The sequence below is a fragment of the Eptatretus burgeri genome, chromosome 5 (genome assembly GCF_056783735.1).
Source record: "Eptatretus burgeri isolate ZD-2024b chromosome 5, Ebu_testis_v1, whole genome shotgun sequence".
In the NCBI taxonomy this organism is placed as follows: Eukaryota; Metazoa; Chordata; class Myxini; order Myxiniformes; family Myxinidae; genus Eptatretus; species Eptatretus burgeri.
Genome location: NC_140965.1, coordinates 41,826,196 through 41,841,697, shown reverse-complemented (window position 1 = coordinate 41,841,697; position 15,502 = coordinate 41,826,196). Strand labels below are relative to the sequence as shown.

The 15,502-nt window shown below is 41.2% G+C and overlaps 1 protein-coding gene across 2 annotated transcripts in view; it reads right to left on the bottom strand.

Moving 5' to 3' along the window:
* Nucleotides 1-2,655: 2,655 nt before the first annotated feature.
* Nucleotides 2,656-15,502, bottom strand: part of LOC147026307 (netrin-G1-like) — a 189,735-nt gene continuing 176,888 nt past the window's right edge. For both annotated transcript variants that reach the window (XM_085881592.1, XM_085881591.1), the window contains 2 exons: nt 7,203-7,337; nt 2,656-6,298 (listed from right to left, as the gene is read on the bottom strand). In XM_085881592.1, the coding sequence (XP_085737718.1) occupies nt 6,072-6,298; nt 7,203-7,337 (362 nt within the window). In that variant the 3' untranslated portion in view covers nt 2,656-6,071. The remainder of the gene's footprint in view (nt 6,299-7,202; nt 7,338-15,502) is intronic.

Here is a 15,502-nt window from a genome sequence, read left to right as displayed (position 1 = left end):
AAAAAAATCAAAGTTTGATTTTTGCTGCTCCCTGATTTTGCCTTTGTTCCAATACCCCATAAGAACTTATAGGTCAAAAATGAACAAAATTCCATGATATTTAGGGGTTCCTCAAGTTGGCACAATTATGTCCATTATGGAGAGAGCATTTTGCATTGCAATGTCAAAAAGCTCATCAAGGTCTCCTTGGAAAAACTATTCTTTCATCCTATATGACTGCTGTGGTTTTTGAAAATATCAAACAACCATATTAATTGTGAAGTGTACTGCGTTGTGCATATCCGACGGCAAGTTGTCAGTTACAGTTTGGCAAATTTCAACAATATTGTGCTAACTTGAGGAACCCCTAAACATCCTCCAATCGGCTTCATATTTGGTGTGTGTGTTTCTACTGTCAAATGGAACAAAGGCACACCCAGGGAGCATGAATATTCATACTTTTATTTTTTTCACCCCCTATTATGATGCACCCGAGGAGACTGGCAGTGTTCTAAAACAGCATGGTGGAGGAAAGCCCAGGACATCGGAGGAGGATGGTAAACGTATACCTGCTGCCCTCCTCAGAAGCCCAAGGAAATCCATCCATCATGCCAGTAATGAACTGCAAATTCCACATTCATCTGTGCATAAAATTGTGCACACATGGCTGCAGCTCTATCCATAAGAGTCAACTGGTTCAGCAGCTAAGAGTGGATGATCATATCAAAAGGAAAAATTATGCCATGCATGTGCTCCATATTCTGGACACCAACCCTGAGTCACTGAACCAGGTCATGTTCTCCGATGAAGCAACGTTTCACACATGTGGGTGCGTTAATAAACACAATTGCTGCGTCTGGGGAGCAGAGAATCCACATGTAATCCATGATGTCGAAAAAGACTTTTAAAGTTAACGTTTGGTACGGTCTTTTGTGTATTTTTTTGTGGAAAAAATCTGTGACAGGCTATGTGTACTTAGACATGCTTCACCTGTTCGTGGCACCGCAGGTAGAGGACTGTCAACCAAACTTCATATTCCAGCAGGATGGGGCTCGTCCCCACTGGTCCTGTAATAAATACTCCTTCCTTGATACTTGGGAGGCAGACCACTGGCTGGGTAAAGAGGGATGCATTTCCTGGCCACCCGCTCAGTTTTGTTCTGTGGGGTTATGTGAAGTGCAAAGTGTACCACACAAAGGTGCAGGACATTGTTCAGCTGAAAGAGTGCATCACAGCAGCAGTGGCCTCCTTAACCTATGAGACGTTAGAAAATGTGTGGAGGGAAAATAAGTACTTCTTGTGACTTAATCCATGCTACGGATGGTACACATGTTGAATGTTCACTCAAACGTACCCGAATGATATTGTACCCACATACCAAATGAAACTAAAGCATACTGATTCTGAGCTGTGTGAATATTCCTCTGTTTGCATTATCTATCGATATATTACGAAAATTCTCATCTTGTATGTATGTGTGTATGTATGTATGTATGTTCCCAAAATACAGCCAAAATGATACACAATAGCGCAAAAAATTTAGAGCCACATTACTCACCATTCTCCTGTGGTGTGCAATGTCAAGTTTCATTCAAATCGGGCAACGGAAAAAATTATTTAAAAATCAATTCCCGATTCAGTCAAGTACTCTTTGGGAGAATTTGATCAATGCAAACAACCTCAGCGGTATAGTTTGCTGGAGCTATCTTTTTGTTTATTCTTGAAATGATTTTTTCATCAACTGCTGTCACAACGAGAACCCAATGGGTTTACGGGTCGTCTAGTATTCAATAAAAATTTATGAGGCTTCAATTGTTTCATTTCAATGTGGACACTTTGTACATCGGACTGGCCCACCATGCGAGCACGTATCCCTCGGTCAGCTTCATACCCTTTGACGAGGTATCAGGATTTAAGGCCTCTGACCTTGGTTTGGGTCAGCGAACCCAGCTGGTGGCCGGTTGACGGCCCACGTGATTCGTTCATTCCCAGACTGGTCCCGCAACTATAACAATATACTGTACTGTATAGCAGTGCTGTCAAGTTCCAAAATGATCATATTTCTGAATAGCAAAGATATTGCAGCACATCCTGGTCTAAATTGTTACCTTGGTTAATTTTACACAATGAAAGTACTGATCCTTGGTTCATATTGGTACCTGTACCTTTGCTCATTTTACACAATGAAAAAGTACCTTTGAGTTGGGCTACAAGATGTTGAAAACTGCATGCTTTTATATTCAGAAAAATTAGTTATTTTTTTTAAATTTACATTCAAAATAGGAAAGATAATTTAGTAACACCCTGAATTACATTCATTTACAAATGCGTGCAATTCTAATTTCTTTTTTTTTACTTCTACCTTGATGTAGTCCTGAGATTCCTAATAAATATCTCGGTGCATGCTGGGAAAGTTCGTCAGGTCTAAACTAAAGGCTTGTAAGTTCTAAACTCAGGTCTAAACTAAAGGCTCCTTGTAAGTTCAGCCTCAGAATTTATTTTCTCACCAAAATAAGGAATGAATAACTTCAAGAGCACTACTTTGTCAGACGTCCTCGTACAATTGGTTAATTTTGTCGTTAATTTGCTTATTCGTGAATCCTTAATGAAACAATTTGTTACTGCGATTGTCTGCCTCAAAAGGTATAAGGTAATAAATACATAAACAAAAACATATTTTTCTACCTCTCTTCTTCACATTCACACGTCCCACATTCCACGATGTTCCCCACCATCCTCTACTGTCCACAATTTTACATGAACATAATAATATTGAGATGGCCTCGAAGATTATGTCCTCTTTCTTTTGAAAAACATCACTAATAAAACACTCTAACTCCTTACATCAAGTCTGCTGTTCATGGAAAATGAAACGCTGAATTAATTGGCACATCGCCATTCCGTATGACAGTCGAGATGCGGCCGAATGCTCGCAATAACAAACACAGGCCATTTCGATTGAATAACTACATGTTCCAGATCATTACAAGTGTTTTCCTTCGTGCTTGCAAATACTTGACATAAACACGACCTGGAGAATCATCACTCATTTGTAAGTTTACAGCGAGTATTCTATCAAGACATGGTTATACGAACACATGGAAATCGGATCTTCGAGGCAGTTAAAAAATAAAGGACAATCATCTTTCTTGGCTCACTGGAAAATAATATAAAGATTTCTCTAAACATTATCACAACAAAATACTGCCTTTGTAAAGTCAAATTTGAGCATTAGCCATGAGCACATGGTTTGTATACATTCTACACATACGTATATAATACACGCACAAGAGTAAAGACTCCTGCTTAAATCTAATGGAATACAACTTCCATTCAGGCATTTAGCATTGTCCCCAGGTGGAAGAACACGAAACCGCAATAACCAGAATACCAACACCGCTGCACAAAAGCGAGGTGGCTCGGCAGTCTTAGGGCATTACTCAAACACGATTCGCCATCTGCTTTGGAGACCATCTTGACTGCATCGTAGTTTAAAGTGTCAAATAAGATGCAATGACCTTGAGCGCTGTCTGCGATCTGGCATATTGTGACCATTACACATGATCTTGCAGACTTTTCTCACATTCAGCTTGGGAGATCATTGTGTGTGATGAAAACAGTTCGTGAGCCATTGTTTAGTGCCATCAGATTACAATGAGTTCTTAGCCTCGTCTCAGGAGATTGTATCTGCTCGTTAATGGACATTGTCCTTTGCAGTGCATATGGGGAAAGGGTGAGGGAGATAGAGATGTATATATAAAACAAATACAGGCAGAGAAGGAAAAGGTGAAAGAAAAGCACGGAACATCATGGATAGCTTTAAAAGTTGCATTAACTTCAACCTTCAGATGTAGGGTACGTCTCCAATCAAGCTCCAGGTGATAAGTACCATGTATGTGGGTGAACATCACCTCCAAGTTGCGAGCAATTTATTCCCCCAATGTTTTTCATCACATGACTGTGTACATTATGTACGAGAGATTATTCCTTGGCTTAAAAGGTCCTGTTCCTATCTAGTCTCCTTAAAAAGGGCAGTGCTCATACGAGGATGAGTCGAAAAGTAAAATGAATTTTCTGTACTGAAGTCTCTATAACATTATGTGAATAAAAGCAAGTTCAAAATGATCTGCCATATCTGAAGCATTCATCACGGTTCTCTTTTCTGAACCTCTTTTCTGCCATAACTAAAATCTCCTTTTTTTTGTTCAATCAAATCTTGATGATCATATCCAACTGTCAATTCATACCTTCCATCACCTCGCTCTCCCATGAGCCTCAATCTTGTAAAGAAAAACGTTGTATAAATTCTACAGGGACAATTAGTTGTGCACACCCCATGCTACCATCTGGAATTTTGTAAACTTGCATACTTTTGGACCAAATAAGAAGACTTTCTTACCTGTCTCATTACAACTGATAAAGCCAGGGTACATCACTTTGAACCTTAGAGCAAACATTAGCGCACACAATATGAAAAAAATATATGTGAATACGTAAAGGCTAAAAAGTTCAAAAGCCACGCTAGTACTGACAAGGTGCAGGTGATCATGTTTTAGGATTGTGTTGTACTCGGCAAAATCTGTAACCTCCTAAATAACCATCTCGAGCCAGCAATATGGAAGAAACAATGGCGTTTTCTGAGTAAATTTTTGTTGCAATGACAATGCCTGTCCACCTTCAGCCAGAGAAACCATCAAATATTAGGAGGTCGAATCTTGAACGTGTTGCATCAACCTTACAGTCCCGACCATAACCTTCCGATTTTCCATTTTTCAGACCAGAGAAAGAGCCTCTCAGAAGACAGAAATTCTGAAATGACGAAGCTATGATGGAGGTGGTGTACAAGGTGCGGCTATGTTAGCAACCAACTACCTCGTTTTAATGATGAAATACCGATCCTCCTCAACTAATGGTGAAGTGCATTGACGTTCACAAAAACAAAAAGGAAGTTCACTTTACATATCGAATGACCCTTATAGTTTAAATTTGAGCACATGGTCTTGGCTCCTATATCCCCAGTCAATATCAGTGCCATTTCATTGACTCATCATAAAGTGCAGTGTGACATTCTTAGAATGTCAATGGGAACATAATTTGCTCACTAACATATGTAGACCTCAATTTTTTTTTCCCCTTTATGAAAGGTTCATATTTCTACAGAAGCTATTCTGTAAATAGGAAAGCTGCAAATGTTCTATCAACAAAAAAGTAAAGTGCAAAGGTTAGTCATATACTACCAATGATCACGTGGAATATGCTTAAGGCTTTCTACACACAAGCAATCTGAAGGGTCTATTATAGTGATGATACAAGTGCCATGTCTGGGTTTTTTTTTTTAAAAGACTTGGTATCAGGAAAAGTCCATCATGGCATATTACAAATTTATATGGATGACTTTTGGTTTTCAAAAAGATTAATTTGCATTCACCTTCAAATTATTACTCATTGAGCAAATAATTCACACTGCAAAACAAATAAAATCAAACACACCAGCATGACAATGGTATGTACTCTCGGTACCTACAGACATAAATGACCAAAAGATGTGAAGGTTTCATAAAACAAGAAAATATCAGGACAAAGAATGAAAGAAACCTTTCAAGAGCGGAACTTTGGGAATCAAAAAGGGGAAGAATTTTGTCGACGATTGTTTGTGTCAAAGTTGCACATTACTTATAAGAGGTCAAGGGAAATTATTCCTTTGATTCTTTGTCAATCATATCACCAACTACCATCACCACAGTGGTTCAATAAATTAGAGGAAATGAAACATTTGTTGGATTTGTTGTTTTTTTTTTCAAAACAATGTCTTGAATAATCAATTTATTGTAGTGTGGAAAATTCAGCAGCAGGCCTCAGTTATCTTGCAGTAATTATCAAGGAAACCTGCAGCAGCATCAAAGATCTGTTCTTGATGGGAAGTTTTACCAAGAATGTTCGGCGAGGTGGAGTCAACTTGACTTGACAGTTTTGCACACAATGAGAGATGAAATGCTGCAGTGATTTTGGCAGGAACACACTGTTGGAGGCTTAGGAGTGTTCAACTTGCTGAACATACACTACTGTGGATTGCCTGATAATTTTGTTGGTTACTATGCCAATAAATGGCACGTAATTATGAAAAGGTAATAGAACAGGAAGCGAAAGGTGTGCATGGAAGCTGCAGCCGGGTGCAGAACAGCATGGCTGCATTCTCCATCCTGGCAGTTCAACTCCTGGCAAAGTACACCGCTGTATGGTGTTGGACACACACAGGCACGCTTCCCACGACAACGTCCGCCATTTTGACAACGGAGCAGGTTGTCATCACATACATTTGCTGCAAAGAAAACAAACATTAAAGAGAAGGCAATATTATTTATGAGCAATTGAACTATGACTGATACCACTGCTTTTCCAACCGTCCAATCCCTTCTCAAATCCTCCAGATCACACATGTTCTTCTAGGCTATAGCTATCCCTTCATAAAACTCCCACATGCAAGCTCAAAGCTCGATTCCACTCCTTTGTTCCTTTCTTCTCCCACCGGTGGACCCTCCTTTCTCTGTTCAATCCAAGTCTTCCTTCCAAAGTTTCAACTTGGTAGTACACAATCACCTTAGGTCCTCCTCCATCTCTACCCAGGATATTTTCTGGACTAATTAACCCTCCACTACCTCCCTCAATTAACTAGCAGGTTGCAATGTTTCCTTCCTCTCCCCGTTCGAGTGTTCGTTCCTTCCCGTATTGCATCTACATGTTGTCCTAATGTCTCACTGTCCATGCATTGCCTTTTACCCTCTATCACCTTGCTCTTCTCTGGGACAAGATTTTCAATATCAAAGAAAAGAACAATTGAATCTTCAAATATCGTATTTGCCTCAATTGTATGTTTTAACTGGCAAAACGATGGTTGACAATGAAGGGAAAAAAAGTGGAAAATAAATAATTATATCAATTGATTTTCCTTCATGCTCTTCCATGAGTCAATACATTTTATACAAAAAAGTCAACCGATTTTGAGGGGAAAAGTGGAGTCAAACTAACTGGTAAAAATGTCGTTTGTTTTCAAATAAAGGGAAGCACACTATGGTGGCATGCACAGCCACATATGTCAAAGGTATGACATGGTGACATCGACACACATTCTGCTAAGCAATGCTACGATCAGTAATAGAATGCAAGCAGTATCAAGTTAAAAGAATGGAATTGAGGCAAAGGTTTGACACCACAGTGCCACTCACGCTGGCACCCACGATTCCAGAAGTATCCTGGGTCACACAAGTCACAGCGCAGGCCCACAGCTCTTGCCTTGCACTCACACTGTCCCATTTGATTGCAACGGTTGCTGCTCGAGCCAAACGAGTTGCAGTTGCAAGCTAGTCAAGATAGAGGAAGTGTGAGGTACTTGGTTTGAATAATGAATATATGAAAGACATGATAATTAAATAATATAATCAATATGATGCATATAGATGAGAATAAACAAAGGAGTAAAGCGGAAGCCAAATTATTGGGGTAGGCAGAGAATAATTTTAGGTATTTAGATCAAGATCATATTCATTGTGTGGCCCAGACCACAGTCTCCTTTGACTTCCGTATAACTAATAAAAGATGGCTGGTCGTTATGAGATAAAGTTTCAAATGACATCCAGAAATATTTCAGTCTTTCTATAATACCAGTAAAATGTCCCACTTGAGCAACTCGGTAGTCATCCTTTGGTCTTTCACAACAGCACATGAGTGTAAGCATATATGGCACGTGGCTTAATTTACCACGTGATTGATGATGTTTTTGGACACCAAGGCTCTTTCTTGATGCATGTGGCTTTCAAAAAGGTATAATAAGGAAATACTCATAATAGTTGAATACAATCAACATTCATATTTTCAATCGAGTGTCTCTTGACTTCAACGCACTAGCTCCAGTTGTGGTTCAAAACTCGATGCCAATAATATAGACGTTCTAGATTTCTCCTTCAGCCACGTGTCAGTTTTTTCAGTCACGTGTCAGTTTTTTCAGTCATTCCAGGTCTTCGTTGACTCGGCAACCATACAGCTGGAACTTCAAAACTTCAAATAAGAGCTGCGAGGTACCAAATCCAGACAGTATGAGGGCCAGCTGATGCAGCTGCTCAAAGTCAGTGTCATGAACAGTGAAAAATCGCAATCTAGCCTTGTGAGCAGACAGGCATGTCAACATATTAAATGTATGCATGGTGGTGGTCGTATGGCAGCTTAACTGCCGGGGTAGCTATCATTTCTTGTAGCGCGACTGTGTCGCTGATGCAGTGCCCCTCTACCAGTACACACACTGGAACTGGTACTCATTTCGCCAACCTTGGAAGGATGACAGGCTGAGTCGACCCCCTGGTGTATTAATTCAGCGGCTGACGGGGCTTGAACTCAGGACCCTAGGATCCCAAGCCGCCACTCTAACCACTAAGCCAACACCAGACTCATAATGTATGCATGAACGCACACGTCTGCCTGGATATACTAGGTCTCAGAACTTATTGTCGATAAAAATATATAATGATTACACAAAACAACTCTCAAAAAGCATCCAGCAAGATGGACATATGAGAATTGCCCAGGATATGCAGAGGTTTAAATCTTCAGAAATATATATATATATATATATATATATATATATATATATATATATATATATATATATATATATATATATATATATATATATATATATATATATATATACAGTACCTTCAGAAACTATTCACACCACTCGACATTTGTCACAATTTGTGTTACAGCCTGAATTCAAAATGGAGTAAATTGAATTTTTTTTTTGTCACCAATCTATACAAAATACCCCACAATGACAAAGTGAAAAATATTTTTGGAATTTTTTTACAAATGAAGTAAAAATAAAAAGCTGAAATGTCTTGCATCAATAAGTATTCAACTCCTTTACTATGACACTCGGCAAATTGAGCTCAGGTGCATCCAATTTCCTTTATCATCCTTGAAATGTCTCTACAACTTGATTGAAGCCCACCTGTGGCCAATTCAATTGATTGGACATAACTTAGAAAGAAACACACCTTTCAAAATGAGGTCCCACAGGTGACAGTGCATGTCAGAGCAGAAACTCCACCATAAAGTCCAAGCAACTGCCCTTAGAACTCCAAGAAAGAATTGAAGAGGCATATATCTGGAGAAGGGTAGACAACAATTTCTAGTGTTGAAAGTTCCCAAGGGTACAGTGAGCTCCATCATTAGGAAATTGAAAGAATATGGAATGACCCAGACTTCCGAGAGCTGGCCATCTGACCAAACTGAGCAACGGGGCAAGAAGGACCTTGGTCAGGGATGTGACCAATAGCCCAATGACCACTCCAACAGAACTACAGAGTTCCTTGGCTGAGATGAGAAAACCTGCCGGAAAGACAACAATCTCTGCAGCACTTCACAAATCTAGGCCTCATGGGAGAGTGGCCAGATGGAATCCACTACTGAGAAAAGGTACATGACAGCACACCTGGAGTTTGCAGAAAGATACGTGAAAGATTCTGTGAGCATGAGAAAAAAGATTCTGTGGTCTGATAAGACAAAAAATGAAATCTTTGACCTGAATGCAAAGCCCTACATCTGGCAGAAACAGAGCACAGCTAATCACCAATCTAACATCATTCCTAGCATGAAGCATGAAAGTGGCAGCATCATGGGGATGCTTTTCAGCAGCAGGGACTGGGAAACATGTAAGGATAGAGGGAACAATGAATAGAGCCAAATACAGGCAAATATATGAGGAGAACCTGCTTCAGAATGCAAAAGACCTGAGACTGTGGCAGAGATTTATGTTCCAATAGCACAATTACCCCAAACATACAGTCAAAGCAACACTGGAATGGCTTCATAACAGGAACGTGAAAATCATTCAGTGGCCCAGTCAAAGCCCAGACTTGAATACCACTGAAAATCTCTGAAAAGACTTGAAGATTGCTGTTCGCCATGCTCCCCATCCAACTTGACAGAGCTTAAGCAAATCTGTAAGGAAAAATGGCAGAAAATCCCCAAATCCAGATGTGCAAAGCTGATACAGACATACCCAAGAAGACTCGAAGCTGTAATCACTGCCAAAGGCGCTTCTATAAAGTATTGACTCAGGGTGTTGAATACTTACCGACGCAAGACATTTCAGCTTTTCATTTATAATTGATTTGTAAAAATTTCTAAAAACAGGTTTGAACTTTGTCATTTTCATATTGTGCGGATCGGTGACAAAAAAAATCAAATTTAATCCATATTAAATCCAGGCTGTAACACAACAAAATGTGACAAAAGTTGAGTGGTGTGAATAATTTCTGAAGGCAATGTATGTAAGTACATCTATATATATATATATATATATATATATATATATATATATATATATATATATATATATATATATCTATATATATATATATATATATATATATATATATATATATATATATATATATATATATATATATATATATTGTTGCGGATCCGGGGTAGCGGAATTCTCGCCCGACTCCTGGTGCCACCCTCACCACCGCCGTCTCCGGGGTTTATAGCGCTGGCCGGCTCAGCACAGGCCGGCTCAGCACAGGCCTTGGGTCACGCGTCTTCAATCGCGATACCAACGTAATCCTTGTACCTTACCAGTTGGGGAAATAGAACCCCGGTTACAGAAAGGTTGTGTCAGATGCTGAGCGTTTTCTGCAAGTCTGTAACCATTTTGGTTTTATATGCCAATCGAACGGATTGTTCCTTGACGCGACACGAATCAATCCATAGCGGCAACTTCATACGTACCAACCAGATTTAGTGGGAAACTTTGGGGAACACGACACAAGCAATACATTCACGACAATGTTTTTATGAACAATCTTTAACCCGTTCTTAACTAAGGAACCACGGACTACAGGTTTTGAGGGGAGTCCCAACCGAGATATGCCTTAAACCACGTGATAGACAGACAGCATGCATGCAAGACAGAGTACTTGGTGATGTTTTATGGATGAGAGGACAGTGTCAACAGCACGAATGTCGCTCGTAACAAGCGGATGTCCACAGATTCGAGCCCCCAGCTCGAACGCGCCACATGGCAAGATGGCGGTGCCGTACTCTTCCTTTTCCGCACCGCACGCGGTCTCCGCGCAATCCGACCCCACACAAGGCCGACGGCACAAGACCGCCAGATCAACGATGGGCCTCAGCCAATCTCTCCCAAGGTCCAGCACACAAATCCAGGCCTGGCATGTTCACCAGACAAGGCCCAAATCGAGGTACCGGGCTCTGGCAAGCGGATCGGCAAACATGTCGAGCCGTGAGGTGAGCAAGGACCGTCAGAGGCTCCGTCGTTTCCTCTCTTGCCTTCCCACCTCAAAGCCCGACTTCTCAACTCCGTCCTCTCAGGTTCTTTCTCCGCAGAATCACCTTTTCTTTCCTTTTCCACACTCGCCTCTCAAAGCCGGCTGCCGTTTTTGTCACTGCAGAATCACCTCCTCATAAGAGTCGATCGCCGACTCGTCGTGCAGGCCGCCTCTCCCACTGCCCAAAAAGGCAGACTCGGCCCACTCAGGTTCAGCGTCTCTCCCGGCATATTCCACACTGTCCCTCCTTCGTTCTCTCGCATCAAACCACGAGCACGCCTCGAGAGCGACTGTTTCCACACACTCAACTCTTTTTCTCTCACAGTTTCTCTTTCGTTCGCTCCTTCGGAACATGAGCACACCTCCCTCAGCGAAGCCGACAAGACTCCTCCCCCCAGCTCCACCTCCCTCTCCAGGCCACTCCCCCTCAGCCGACTGGGCGGAGCCTATCGTCCGGAGAGGGGAGGAAGAAGAGGGAGCCCTCATTCCACCACCACCGCACAAACAACAAAACAGCCTCTTACACCTCCCGACACACATGTAACGTCCATTTTACCAAACAACCTAGCTAAACATGCATTTAATGGGGGATCTGAGCTAATCCTATATTTAGCAGCATACGAAGGGCCATTTCCATAACAATATATATATATATATATATATATATATATATATATATATATATATATATATATATATATATATGTATATATTTCATCATCATTCTAACAGCTGACTGACTCTGACTCACTGACTCATATTGTTTGGTACCTTCCGAGTGACGTAGAAAGCTGAAATTTTGGTTTCCGATGAAGATCGAAGCCGATACACTGGTAAAAGTCAGAGAACTGTCAGAAAGCATCCGTAAATCAAAATAAAAATAAATGAAAACAATTAATGCACATGAGCGACTCAAGACAATGGGGAAAATTGGTTCGTTATTGCTTCCAATGTGTGAAGAATACCCCATTAGTATATATATATATATATATATATATATATATATATATATATATATATATATATATATATATATATATATATATATATATATATATATATATATATATATATATATATATATATATATATACATACATACATAGTGCAGGCGGATTAAGCCTTCAAACCCATTGGCTGGAGAGCTGGCTTGACTCCACTCACAATTGTTTGGTGGAGTACACATGCGTCTGCTATGGTGGTTTTCTGATCAGCCTAAGATGTCTTTGGAAGTCTCGTATTCACAATTTGAATTATCCGAGCTATATAATCATGATGTATTACATATGCACATCAGCAGTCGGTATATTTTTGTTTCATGTGCATAAGCCGGGTTATTTCTTTTTCAGGAGCGATCAAAGTAGCAATCTGGCCAATACACCATTCCATCCAAATAAATAGATGATTACAGTAATCTATATACAATCTATATGTAATGCAGTAAGTGTTTGAATGTATGTATGTATGTGTGTATGATGTACTCCTCTGAAAGGATTTGATATAGGAAGCTGATACTTTCAAGGATTAACGAGGACATCCTGAAGTTGTGCATGTGCAAGTTTCAATTGATTCCATCAAGTTTTGAAAAAACAGAAAATTCCACCCATCTTAGTATGTACTTCCTTTGAGGGTGGGTGGGTGCAAGTACAACTATCTAAGCCAAATAACTACGATGTATTATATACCAGCAAACGTACCCGACATTGCTGGGCAATGCTGCGTCCCTCCTCCCACCCCTCTTCCTACCACCCCACCCCTCCCTCTGGACTCCAACTCATTCCCCTCCCTCCTCCCACAAAAGTACCCAGCATTGCTCAAGATCCAACATACACTGAATGGACTACTACAACTAAGCACATATTTAGAGGTAAACATCACCCATCGCTTCATTCATGGAAATACTAACAAAAGGGGTGGGAAATAGGGGCAGAGGGGTTGGGGAGTGAGGAGGGAAAGGGGAGAGTGAGGAGGGAAAGCGGAAAGCGAGGAATGGGGGGTGGGGGGGCAGGGGAGAGAGTGATGCCTCATCATACATCACTATACAATCTGGGATGGAGGGGTGTGACGAGGGGAGTTGGAGAGAAAGAGAGAAAGAGCGAGAGAGAGAGAGAGAAAGAGAGAAAGAGAGAAAGAGAGAGAGAGAGAGAAAGAGAGAAAGAGAGAAAGAGAGAAAGAGAGAAAGAGAGAAAGAGAGAAAGAGAGAAAGAGAGAAAGAGAGAGAGAGAGAGAGAGAGAGAGAGAGAGAGAGAGAGAGAGAGAGAGAGAGAGAGAGAGAGAGAGAGAGAGAGAGAGAGAGAGAGAGAGAGAGAGAGAGAGAGGAGCGACACCTTACAAGTTTCTGAACACACTGGGAGAGAGAGGGGATGTGAGGAGGGGGCTGGGAGTAAGGAAACGAGAGAGAGGAAGGGAGAAAGAGGAAGGGGAGCAAGGAAGGGGGAAGGAGAGTGATACCTCACCAGATGTCGCGATACACTCCGGGAGGGAGAGGGTGCAAGGAGGGGGGTGTGAGCGAGAGAAGGAAAGAGGAGGAGAGGGGAGAGAGAGAGAGAGGAGGGGAGGGAGAGAGAGAGAAGGTGGAGAGAGAAGGGGTAGGTAGGGAAGCATGGAAGGGGGTAGAGCGAGAAAGAGGGAAGAGCGAGGAAGGTTATATAATAGGAACTGCAGAAACAGGGGTCTTGTTGTTGAGTTTTTAAAAGCAGTTTAAAAAGTTTCTCTTGTTTTTGTTCATACAATTCTTCACCCGTTCGTTTCAAAAGTTGTAAAGCAACAGGAAGACGTAAAGAAGAAACACAGACAAAAACTTACTCCGGATTCTCCTTAAACCTTGCTCTTTCTTGCGCATTCATTTTCTGTATTTATTTGTTCAAAAGTATCCTTTAGTATCTTAGAACCAAGTTATACTCAAATGATTTGTAAAGGTCGATTGGAAAAAATTTCCTTTTCTTCATCATTAAAGTAGATGTGTTCAAATAAATCGTTTTCTTCAAATATTTCATCAAAATCTTCATGAACATTAATACGAGTTGTATCTTCACTAATGCAAGAATCTCTGCTTTTCATAAATTTGCGTTGAGTTTCATCATTAACATCAAAACCAAATGATAAAATCTAAACTCCATTACCACTCAGATATTTAATAATTTGTCTCATTCCTTTTGGATTAGTTCCGAGAATCCGAAGACCACCAGATTCGAGCTTCATTAACTTACTCTGACAATGTGAATATTTTGTAATGCCAAGAGAAACGTCAAATACTTGACCTTCATTTCTCAATTGCATATGCTTCTCTGTTGAAATGGAGTAATAATCTTCACCTTCTACTTCACCTGATCATATTGCTCTGGTTGTTGAAGATAGAACATGAATTAGGAAAGGTCAGGTATGGGAGCATGTGCCGGAGCAGCGCATCGCTGCATCCACTTTCCACCGGTACTCCAGGGGCCTCCGTCTGGCCTTCCCCCAGGCAGATGCCTGGCCCATCCCCATCTCCTTGAGATGCTGATAAACCTGCTGCAACCACGAGGCACATGGTCGGCCCATTGGCCTTCTCTACTCATGAGGCTCCCGAGCTGAGAGAATCTGGTGAGCAGCATCAGCGTCAGGAAAATGAGCCACAAGTCCATACAGCTGCAGCTGACACGGACTATGCAGGTAACAAATCTCATTTGAGTCTCTCTCAGCAAACGCTCATTGGACACAAAGCCTGACCAGCAATTGGCAAGAATTCTCCGAAAATACCTGGTACCAAAGAATTTAAGTCTCCATCTCAGATCCCTGGTCAGAGTCCAAGTCTCGCATCCGTAGAGCAAGACAGGAAGCACGAAGAACCTGAAGACTCGGACTTTCGTCCTTCTGCACAGGTAATGGCAGCACCACACCCCATGATCCAGTGAATCCATGACTCCCCAGGCCCCACACAGACATGTATTGGCCTCTGATTCACAGCCAGTAGAGACATGAATATCACTGCCAAGGTAAGTGAATCTCTCCGTGACCTCAACATCCTCACCACAAACAGGCACAGACAGGACAGCAGCATCGAAGATGTCAATGAAAGCCTGGATCTTAGTTTTCACCCAGGAAACCCGTAATCCCAGCGGCTTCGACTCCTCATTCAGCACCTCGCTGGCCACCAAAAGGATATCCAGAGTCTCGGCAAAGACGACTGCATCATC